The sequence below is a fragment of the Meleagris gallopavo genome, chromosome Z (genome assembly GCF_905368555.1).
Source record: "Meleagris gallopavo chromosome Z, MGAL_WU_HG_1.1, whole genome shotgun sequence".
NCBI classification, from domain to species: Eukaryota; Metazoa; Chordata; class Aves; order Galliformes; family Phasianidae; genus Meleagris; species Meleagris gallopavo.
In genome coordinates this window covers 66,173,486-66,184,296 of record NC_139435.1, presented here as the reverse complement: position 1 = coordinate 66,184,296, position 10,811 = coordinate 66,173,486, and the positions used below count along the sequence as shown (strand labels likewise).

Below are 10,811 nucleotides of genomic sequence, written 5' to 3'. Positions count from 1 at the left end.
CCAACACCTCTCCTACAGTAGTTGCTCCAAAACAACTTTCTCACATCTAGCCGATTAGTTTCAAGATGTGTTTTGCTCAGTTCACTTGATCTAAATCTCAAATGTTCTTTTCCTGTTGACTGATAGGTCACCAGTCCTGCCCCTGCAAAAACCTTAAGGCCTCTTTTAATCCCTCTTCAGATATCAATAATAAGAACTCAAAAATCAACTCAGAATTCCTCTATAGCAGCGTTTATTCTTTACCCACCAATGGATCACCATCAACTTCAATATTTTTCTGTAACCTGTAGCTAGTAACAGGTTCTCATTCAACTTTTTCAATATGTCTAAGATTGAGATTATTGGCAAGCTGTGCACCTCCTTCACTCAGCACCAGGTGGGACCTTGACAGCAGTATAATGTAGCCAGGGCCAGCTTAGTGACACCATCTTCCAAGAAGGCTGGGCTGGAAATCATGACAAGACCAGACACTGATTCCTACATTACTTAAGGAAATGTGAGACCTAATAATACAACTCATATTTTAGTAGGTGGCTAAAATATTTCCAAGATCATGTGTTATTGCAAGAAAGTGAAGAAAAGGTTATTCCACAAACAGAAATGCAATACAAGTGAAGTACCCATTAACAGATTTATTTTCTTTCCATTGTCTTAGCATAACTGATACCTACATTCCTCGATTAAATTAAAAAAACAAAGAAAAAAATACAGCCATGTGAGGAAACTTGGAATCCCCATACACTGTTAGCTTGATCTTTGCTCACTAACACTGGTTACAAAATTAAATTCGCTCTTGCACAGTTCTGGACAAAAATCAATAGATAAACATTAGTCATTGGGTGTGCCATCTGCTAGGAAAGCTTTCAGAATTGCCTCTTGCTTTTTCATAAGTCAACTAAGGTTCTTTTCAAAGTACAGTTAAACCAGTTACAGTTCTGGTGAGGTTCAAAAGTTTTAAAGCTTTTTTGTGTAGCTGGTTAAAGCAATCTCACGTTTTTCAAAGCCACAGGCACATACCTACAGTTATTAGGCCAACAGTAAGAGAAATTATCCCCAAACATTCAGCAAAAACATAGAAAAACACCTTTTTAACATTGAGTTTACAAATTATATGAACAGAATCACATTCTCCTGTGCTTGTATCCCAGGAAGAAGAGACCTTCAGACTTTTACAATAGCTTTTCCAATATTTTCTCCCTTTAGCATTCCAATGAAAGCTGCTGGCATGTTCTCGAATCTTTCAGTAACTTGTTCATGGTACTTCAGTTTTCCCTGTCAAGAAGAAGGGAATATTCTGAGTCTTCATTTGTCAGCTGCCTAGCTTTCATTAAGTTGCACATATGTTCCATCTGAAACACTGGTACACACCAGCGTATCTTTGCAAAACTGAGTTTGTATGCAGCAATTCCATTTCTCTGCTTTTAGGGAGATTCACCCCTTTGAGTCAAATAGGGAACAAAAATCACTGCAGAGAAAAACTCATCAGAACACACAGAGTGCTACTCAGTCCTCAAAGAGCAGGTAGATCATTTAAATTCAGCTTATATTTAGAAAAAGTAATAAGAACCTCTTCATCGTCAGATAATTGTTTAGAATGATTCTGAAATTTTAAGTTAAGAGCACAAGCTATTACCACAAGTCTCAACAAAGCAGAAGGCATCAAGCATACTATGAATGGCTTATGTGTTTCCCAGAAGGCTCAAAGATCATGCCATCTCTTCACCAGCTAAGACAAGGGGCAACTCCCCTAGCAAAGACAGAAACTATGATGAGAGCACTCATTACAGAAAATTATCCCTTCCCTTCTTACCTCCACGACCCATTTGAGCAGTGCCTTCACACCCTCCTCCCGGCGGTTATACCAGCTGGTCACAATAAACCCTTTCATGCTAAGTTCATTGAAGATCATTGGAAATTGAATATAAGGTCCTGGCAAAGAAAGGAAATAGCTTTTATTAAAATAAGGCCCAATGCATAGAGAGAGGTTTTAGCCAGTAAAAGACACTGAAATATGTTGTTCCAGGCAGAGACAACTTCTATTATTTCTGAACAGGGTAAAGGACCACAGGTTCAGAGACAGGGAGCAGCACAGGAAAATAAAGACCTGATCTACCTGAGACTGAACACCCACCCAGCACTGCTGAAAACAACTTCATTCAGATGTAAAGTGACCTGTGCTGGGGGGCTTTCTGCTTAATCCTCAATGTACTGTTTTGACAGCTTGTTTGAAAGCTTGCCAAACCATCTCACTAAAGCTCAAAAAAAAAAAAAAAAAAAAAAAAAAAAAAAAAAAAAAAAGAAATTATACATAATGAGAACGCAAGCAAAGACAGAAAAACAGGAAAAAATACATTTTCTTCAGTAATAAAAATGCATGATACCTACCTCCTCTCCCCTCTCCCTCCCCCTTCCACCTGAAGATGCCCAGATTTAAAGCCATCTGGGAGTCTAAGGCCAGTCAGCCATCAAAGAGAATACAGTTCCTGAAGCCTCTAGTTTCTTCTAGAAAGTGGTTTTGGAAAACTTAATGCTATTAAAAGCGAATATTAAATTCAAACATATTTACCAGCAGTTGCATCAGTAACTGAAGTCCTGCACTTAAGAAATGTGGGAATAAAAACAAAGAAAAAAACCCAACCACACACAAACTAAAATGAAGCTACTTCATCTAAAAACCTCAGAGAAATCTGTTCTCATAACTTAAACTATGGACTGTGTAAATTATACCATTTCACCACATTTGCTGCCTTCTACTGATCTGCATCTGCTCAGAGCCCTGGGGAATGTCATTTCAGCCAAGTTTAGTCTTGCCTCCATTTCTAAACACGAGTTCTCCACCTGATACAAGCATGTGGTAAGGAGAATGTCTGTGTGTACACATAAGAAGTGTGGTCACACATCAGATCCCCCAGAGTTTGTTAGTTCATTACCTAAATGTACACAGGCAACTGGCACATTGGGAAAACAAACAAACAACCAAAAAAACCCAGCAAAACTTGAGCATCTGCCACTATGTTTTTCACTCTGCCATCACCAAATAGTGACTAAACTCAGACACACAAAAGGAGGCCCGCACCTTTCTGAGGCACAGTGTCATTGTACTGAGAGATGGCTCCACAGACTGCAATCCTTCCATATTTCTTCATGTGGTTGATAGCAATAGCGGCAAATTCTCCACCCACCTACAAGAACAAGACCACAAGCAGCATTAGAGAAAATCCACAGATAGCTGGTTTGCCTCTCAGCATTTGTTTTTTGTGTTACTTATCAAGTCAGCTGCAGAAAGAAGTCAAGAAAGGAACAAGCAAGTTGTAAGCTCTTACAGAAACTATGTCTCAGTTAGATGGAACTCAGTATCGAGTTCCTGCAATAGGCTAAGGAAATGAACAGCTAGCTCAGGACAAGGATCTTTCTGAACTCACATTGTCAAAGAAACAGTCATAGCCATCAGGAGAAGCCTTACGCAGGGTTTCATCCAAGGATGTAATCGTCTTGTAATTAAAGGCTTCATCAAAGCCTATTTTTTTCAGGTAAGCAACCTTGCTATCTGAGCCAGCACAGCCCACCACTTTACAACCCTGCAATGAAAGAAAGAAAGAAAGAAAGAGCATTTAGAAATGTTTTTCAACACAGGCTCACACTGTGAATGCAAGAGTGCTGGGTGGAAGGCTCATTTTTGAAGTCAGGTGGTTGTGAATATGAGCTCCTACGCTCCAAAGCTTTGCTAAATCTTCAGGAGCTTTTTTCATCTCAAAAACTTACTGAATGCACATCTTCACCATTGTTTGTCCTGCTGATCCTTCATGGCCTTGTTCTTCTGTCTCCCACAATAGCCCTCCAGTGCAAGTCTGACCAGTTCAAGCCACTCACCCCTATTTTAGCAAGCTGTCCCACCACGGAGCCCACAGCACCAGCTGCAGCATTAACCAGCACCGTCTCTCCTGGCTTCATCTTGCAGACCTCAAACAGACCGAAATAAGCAGTGAGGCTGTGAAGAAAAAGAAAAATGCTCAGTGTGGAATAAAAGAATTCAGACATGGAAGTGTGATTTGATCTCATTAAACTAAAACATCAGCACAACAAGAACAAGGTTGAGATTTATTTATCCTTGAGGAAATACTACTAAAAAAATCCAACTATAGAACTTCTTAATTTTGCTTATGAGACAAACTTTTTAACTTGTCTTATTCTTCAGGACCGGCTGTAACATTTTAATACATGCTACTGGGAAGCAGGGTGATTGATGTACAATTCCATCTTATGTAAAAACAGCTTTCCTTGTGCTCACAAGTTGAAAGGCTAAGCAACATGACCAACTGGCTCTCAAACCCAACAGATTTTTCTTTAATTTCTTCTAGCTTAGTGCTTCAGGCTTAAGGATTGCTATTTCACTGTACTTTGTGACAGCTGTATTGTCATTTTGGGGGCAATTCTGGAAATATGGCAATAGATAAAAGCAGACTAGCCCATATCCATAAGTCAAGTTTTAGTCCTTCCAATCAGGTTGATTCAGACTGGACTTGATTTTTTCCAGCCCTTCCTGGATTCTCTTCCTGCCTGACCACATAAAAAGGCATGCTAACCTCCAAGGCAAATTTCTTCTGATCCAAAAAATGGGTTAAACTTCAGGCCCTCTACAGGGCAAAAGCATCCTGCATTACAGCTTTATTTATTTATTTATTTATTTATTTTAAACCAGAGTGATCAGACAGCAGAAAAAGATCAGGCAAAAAGATTTTCTGATCTTTCTGATCCTGCAGAGCAATATCCAGAGGATAGCTTCCTTTGGACCTTGATACTCACCCTGGCATACCAACTGTCCCAAGTGCTAGAGATCTGGGGAGTGATTCTGGCCAACTTGCAGGAAGGAGATTCAGGTCCGTCCCATCAGAGATGAAATGAGTTCTCCAGCCTTTATTAGCCACAACAAAGGCCCCTGCTGCAAAAGCTGGATTCTTGCTTTCTACAATCCTGCTCAAAGGAAGAAAAAAAAAGAAAAAAGAGATATCTACGAGACAAGTCTTTTTGGGGGCCTTCCTCTGATTCCTGTTGTCCTTTGATGCAGGAGAAAAAAGTATTTTGTGTCAGGACACTTAGCCCATACCCTGCTGATGTTTTTCTTAAAATGGTTACTATCTCTTGGGTGAAATGATGCTAGACTTAGCCTGACCCATGAAAAACCTGATGTTCTATATAGATGCCATTACTTTTTTTGTTTGTTGTTGCTGTTGTTGTTGTTTTTGATTGTTTGTTTGCGTGCTTTACCAGCATCATCTGCTATGAATTCAAACTAGGCTTCTATGAGCTCCAAGGCACAAAAGAGGACACTGAGATTGAAGGATGGAAAAGTAAGAAACTGAGGCACAAATATGATATTAAAAGCATTTGCTTTCTCAGAAAACCTGCACCTAATTTAAAAGAATTTAAAAGTTGAAGATCCTGGATATGGAGCCTCTTGGGATAAGCAAATGCTTCTTAGGGAAGGCAATATCTAATAACAGAAGTTCATACTTGGGGTATCTCTATGCCAAATGAAAATTCTGCTTTCTTAGCCCAGTGAGAAAATTTTCCTGGGAAGGAATAATTAAGCATCCTCAAAACATTGAAAATGGATTGTTTTTTGTTCAGCTTGTTCTATTCCCCGATGTTCTTCCAGAGAAATGCAAGAGTCAGAGGTCACAGATGTTCTTGGGCAGCAACTTAGAGGCAGCGCAGCAGGAGCAAGCTGACAAAGGGAAACATCTATGTAGCTAAATCATTACAACAAGGTTGGATTACGGTCATATAGCATCTGGCATTTTAGAAACAGTCACAGCTGGAAGAGACTTCATGCATAGTCTTAGGTATGCAATTACTGCATATCAGATTTTAAAATATGAAGTCGACACTTGGAGTCATGTTTAGTGGTTGGCCCTTTGTGCTGCTCCTTATAACTGTCTCTAGAAATGATAGTTTGTTGGCCTAGATGCTCTCCAAGAAGGCAGAAAAGGTTATTATAGAAGAAAATTATAAAAAAAAATTATAAATTATAAAGAAATAAACAAAAACAGTACAGTATTTGAATCAATTGCATATATGAAAAAAAGGAATGCAACTTCTGCACTATTTGACTCATGTCAAGAGAACACATCACAGGCTGTATACACCAGGACATTCCTTTGACATCTGCCACATGGATGGATAAGATGAACAGAAGGTCTTACCTGGCAACCTGTGTCCCAATCATTACATCCCCTTCCTTCATGTCCCTTTTACTGTACGGTCTGTAAAGACAGGCAGAGAGACAGCTTACTGTAAGTAATCTTCCAGAGTAAGTGATGTCCAGACACTATAAAGTAGTCTGACCCAGAAATGCATAACTAATGAGTTTGAACACACTGCAAATATCTTGCCCTTGTAATAACATAATTGGATATTTTCCATAGACAGTTACTGAAGCACCCCATCAGTACCAAGCTGAAGTGTCAGGAACAGGACAGTATTAGTCTTCACTGCAAGGTCCACCACTACAAGAAAGCTGAGACTCCAAAGAATTATCTCTGAGATCGGGGCTAACAGACTTTTTCATAGCTCTGGGCAAATACCCAGTCTCCCTGTAATTGAACTGCTGTCTGTTAACAAAAACATATCAGTAATTTCCTATTAGAATACATATCCTCAAGTACAGGCTTGAGTAGATAAGCAAAGCAGATTCTGCAGCAGGGCTGTAGCCTCCTTTGGGCTCACTGTATTCTAGCTCAAAAGTCACCACAAGGGACAACAACAGGGTTCAGGAAAACTCCATGTCCACAGTGTAACTATCCTAATGTCCTGCTGAATCTGACATGGGACTCTGCTAATGTACACATTTTATACAAAGCAGACAAGCATATCTGGGACCCTGGCAACGAAGGATGAACCCAGGACACGTTTATTAAGGTTTGAGAACACAAGTGAGTTAACATACCTCATGTAAGGATCAACACTAAGAAACACTGATTCAAGCAGCAGCTCTGCAACAAAAGACAAAGCAAACAGCGGGGTAACAGCGTTAAAGCACAGGTTCCACAAATCAAAAAAAGTCACAAAAAAGCTATAGGAACTCCCAATAGTTTAAAGAGTGCTATTGGCATCAGATAGGAATAAACTACCAGAAACAACTAAGGCATTCTGTAGCTTTGTCTGGATTTAAACTGTGCTCTTATAAAAGATATCTTTGGAAGAATTGCTGGAAAGCTGGTTTCTCTTCAGTCCTGTTTGTCTTTATCTGCCTTCTCTCTTTGTAGAAGATTCAACAGGCCACACTTCCTAAACAAAGCACTTTTCTTTCACCTGTGTACGTCTTCCCAGGATTCAACCAGCAGAGGGTGGTAACAGACTCTGGTGAATGTCATATGCAACAATCACCTTGCCCCCTTGAAGAGGAAGAACACCTTCTGTAGGTAGTGTAATCTGCAATACCTGCCCACCTCTATCTAATAATGCTTTTTTTTTAATGGCCAGTGCATCAACCTAACAAATAGAAGCTAAAGATATATTTAAACAGATATTTTTCCATCGCTCAGAGTGGGCAGGAGGAACAGTCAAGGCTGTGTAACATCAAAAGAAAGGCCATGTTTTAAATGACTCTGTGTTCTTAAATAATTATAAGTTAAAGTACTAAGCATGTATGGATGTGTTAGAGCCATACATACCGTAAGAATCCATAAAAGTACAACTAAGAAGAAATCACCCTCCAAACCATAAAATTGTAAGCCTAACTAGTTCTACTATCACTTTAATGAGGTTTCTTTGACATGCCTCCTAAACTGAAGTAAATTCTCGTGAAGGATAAACAGTGGGATGAGGTTCAAGACAGCATGGTGCAGAAGACTATGCAAAGCCAAAACCGTAGGTTCATTCATTTATCAGTATCTCTTGGGTTTAGCCACTTATTTTACTCCCAACTCTTTTCAAAACAGAAATTCACAAGTAAAACCTGTTCATTTATTATTCCTCTTTTTATTCTCTCTTACTAGCAGGGCAAATATCACAGATAAGAACTACCCAGAAAAAAAAAAGAAAAAAAAAAGAAAAAAAGATTTGGAACACAAGCAGAAGTCCTTCCATTTCTTTAAGTGAAAGACAAGCCCCCATCAACTCCTGCTCTAAGAACCTCCAAAAAGGGGCTCAGTCCCACCTCAGTCACTCTCTTGTCCCCCAGGTCTATCCTTCAGCATTCCCTCCCACTATGAGAAAAATAACAAAGAAAACCAGAGGTTACCATCTTCTCCAGCTTCCACCAAAGGATTTTGTAAGATAAAGCAACTTTACAACAATAAAGCACGTTTGCATTGTACTAGAAGTACCTCATTTGTTGCAGCCAATTCCTCTCTCTCTTTTTAAATTACGCTAATTGCTTTCTTACAGCGTCGGTTTTGAGGGCACACTGCTTCAGCGATTTTTTCCAGCATGCTTTATTTGCCAATATAGCTGAAAATCATGAGGCATCACTGACACGTGTTAAGTGCAGTGGGACTTAGGCCCACCAGAGTTGCCTGAAGGCTAAACACAGTTCAGCACATCCAATGTTTATTGTCAGATGTCTTTAAACACCCTAAACTTGCCAAGATACACATCTTTGAGTAATTGCCCTACCCTGACAATTTGCCGTAAGCCCTGCCAAACCTTTTGCAAACTCTGTGCGTGAGGAACACATGGACAGACCTACAGACGCACAGCCATTTGTCTGCAGTAAGCCAGCCTCCAGACAGCAAATGATGGCACTCCACTTACCTCCATCCTTCAGGTTTGCCAACTCCTCCTGTTTCATTTCAAAGTCGCTGGTTTGGGGGAAACCCTCAAAATGCTTCTTCATTACCCACACCTTGGCAGTCACCATCCTGCACAATAAACAGCACAAAGAGATGCTAAACGGTGCTAAGCTGCGAGCAAGGGCTGCATAGCGCCTCAGGGGACCACAAAACCCAAGCATCTTGACCGCCTGATAACTACACCCGAAGCCGCCAATCTCTGACACGCACTCACGGCCGAGGTCAGCCGGGTGGGAGGTCAGCCCCGCTGAGATGCGCGTCTCCCGCGGCAAAGAAACTCGGGAGGCAAAATCTACTGGTTTAAAGAAAACGAGAAGCTTAACAAAAGGTTTAAGAAAACTGGGAAAAGCCTTTTCCCCGTCAGTAACAACCCCACCAGTGGAAAGAAATTGTTTCCGCGGTTGCAAGGCTCCGGGCTAAAACCCGGCATCGCATTGTCAATGGCGTTTTCCAAACAACGCGCAAACGAACAAGCGGCTTGCACGTGTTTTTCCCTCGTAACCTCATTCTCATTCTTGTAAGCGAGCAGGAAGAAGCTCATACTTAGATCGGGCGGGGATGGAAAGCTTCGTCTTCTGCTGTCTAGACTGGGTCGCACACCTCCGCCACCGATCCGGCCCGAGCTCCCGAAATCACGACACACGTCCTAGAAGACAAAGACAAGAGTTTCTTGGGGCTTTTATCGCCAGCGCAGGCACCGCCCCTACTTGCATTTGCCCCGGAGCAAGAGCAAAGTTCAGCCCTGCCCTCTAGCTCCGGGCTGTCCATCGGCCCGAGCTGGGCCGTCTCCCACCCCGCGGATGGAAGCTCGTGGCCCCGCGGATGGGAGCTCTGCCCTCGCCGCGCTGCCCTGGTTGTGCAGGGCCGGCGGGCTCTGCCCCCGCTGGGCAACACCAGCGTCCGAACTGCGTGCCTTCCAAAAAGCTCACATGACAAAGCGTTCCGTATTAACGAGCGAGCAGCCTGAGCCACTGTTCCTCGAATCGGAACAAAGGTCGGGGAAAGCTTGTAAGCAGCAATTACACTTGGATTGTTTTTATTATTGTTATTACCTTACTTTTAAAGCCGCTGGCCCTCCTTGACTTTTTCTAGCCATCGCTGCACTCACTGTGTATCGGAGATGCTTGCTTGTGCAACTCAAAATTTTCCAACAGCAAACTCTGTAAAAGGGCTAAAAGAAAGCTGACCTCACTCTCTTATTCACAGTACCGCGGTGTGCTTTTCCTAGTGGTGCATCCTGCATGCAGGCCAGGAACAACAGAGGTGAGGGATGTCTGGTTGGTGGCTGCTTGCCTGGGCAGAGCTCGCAGTGATTCAGAAATGCTTTGTCTCCCCACCCTCTGCCACCTCCCTTAGTCGGTAACTACTTAATTCCCAGCTTTTTGTCTCTTATCGGTGTGCCTCAAGATTGCAGCCCATTTCTTTACCTTCCCACCATTATCTCTCAATACCTTGTTTCTTCAGTTTAGGCGCAGAACAGGAACAGGCTGTCCCATTCCACCCTATCCTTTGTTTCATATTTCTGGTGCTCTTCGTTTTTCCAAGCATGAAGCTGCATAAGTTTGTGTGATAATCTTGATGATATCACAGAATCGCAGAATCATTAAGGTTGGAAAGATCCTCTAAGATAAGACCTCTGAGATCACCAAGTTCAACCATCAACCCATCATCACAATGCCCTCTAAACCACATTGCTCTGTGTCACATCTACATGTTTCTTGACCTCCTGGAGGGATGGTGACATTACCACTTTCACAGAATCACAGAATGGCCAGGGTTGGAAGGGACCTCAAAGATCACGAATCTCCAACCCTCCTGCCACAGGCAGGGCCACCAACCTCCACATTTAATACTAGACCAGGCTGCCCAGGGCCACATCCAGCCTGGCCTTGAACACCTCCAGGGATGAGGAATCCACAACCTCTCTGGGCAGCCTGTTCCAGCATCTTGCCACTCTCTCTGTAAAGAACTTCCCCGTGACATCCACCCTAAATCTTCCCTCCCTCAACTTAAAACCAT

General features: G+C 42.0%; 1 protein-coding gene across 3 annotated transcripts; it reads right to left on the bottom strand.

Annotated features, from left to right (window-relative positions):
* Positions 1-612: 612 nt before the first annotated feature.
* On the bottom strand, positions 613-9,863 carry PTGR1 (prostaglandin reductase 1). Of its 3 annotated transcripts, none has more exons than XM_085214260.1 (11): positions 9,845-9,863; positions 9,336-9,438; positions 8,755-8,861; positions 6,947-6,992; positions 6,204-6,263; positions 4,804-4,971; positions 3,871-3,988; positions 3,423-3,578; positions 3,077-3,182; positions 1,811-1,929; positions 613-1,272 (listed from the first exon to the last, which is right to left on the bottom strand). In XM_085214260.1, the coding sequence occupies exons 3-11, from the start codon at positions 8,858-8,860 to the stop codon at positions 1,162-1,164; spliced, it is 990 nt and encodes a 329-aa protein (XP_085070386.1). In that variant the 5' UTR covers position 8,861; positions 9,336-9,438; positions 9,845-9,863; the 3' UTR covers positions 613-1,161. The 3 variants fall into 3 exon arrangements, with proteins under 3 accessions (XP_085070386.1, XP_010724442.2, XP_085070388.1); XM_010726140.4 differs by lacking the exon at positions 9,845-9,863 and adding an exon at positions 9,722-9,740; XM_085214262.1 differs by lacking the exon at positions 9,845-9,863 and adding an exon at positions 9,586-9,604.
* Positions 9,864-10,811: the final 948 nt, after the last annotated feature.

Coding starts and splice junctions, on each gene's coding strand:
- PTGR1 (XM_085214260.1), bottom strand. CDS start 8,860: ATGGTGACTGCCAAGGTGTGGGTAATGAAGAAGCATTTTGAGGGTTTC. Junction 4,972..6,203: donor ATTGGGACACAGGTTGCCAG/GTAAGACCTTCT, acceptor TCCTTTGAGCAG/GATTGTAGAAAGCAAGAATC. Junction 1,930..3,076: donor TGACACTGTGCCTCAGAAAG/GTGCGGGCCTCC, acceptor TTTCTTTGCCAG/GACCTTATATTCAATTTCCA.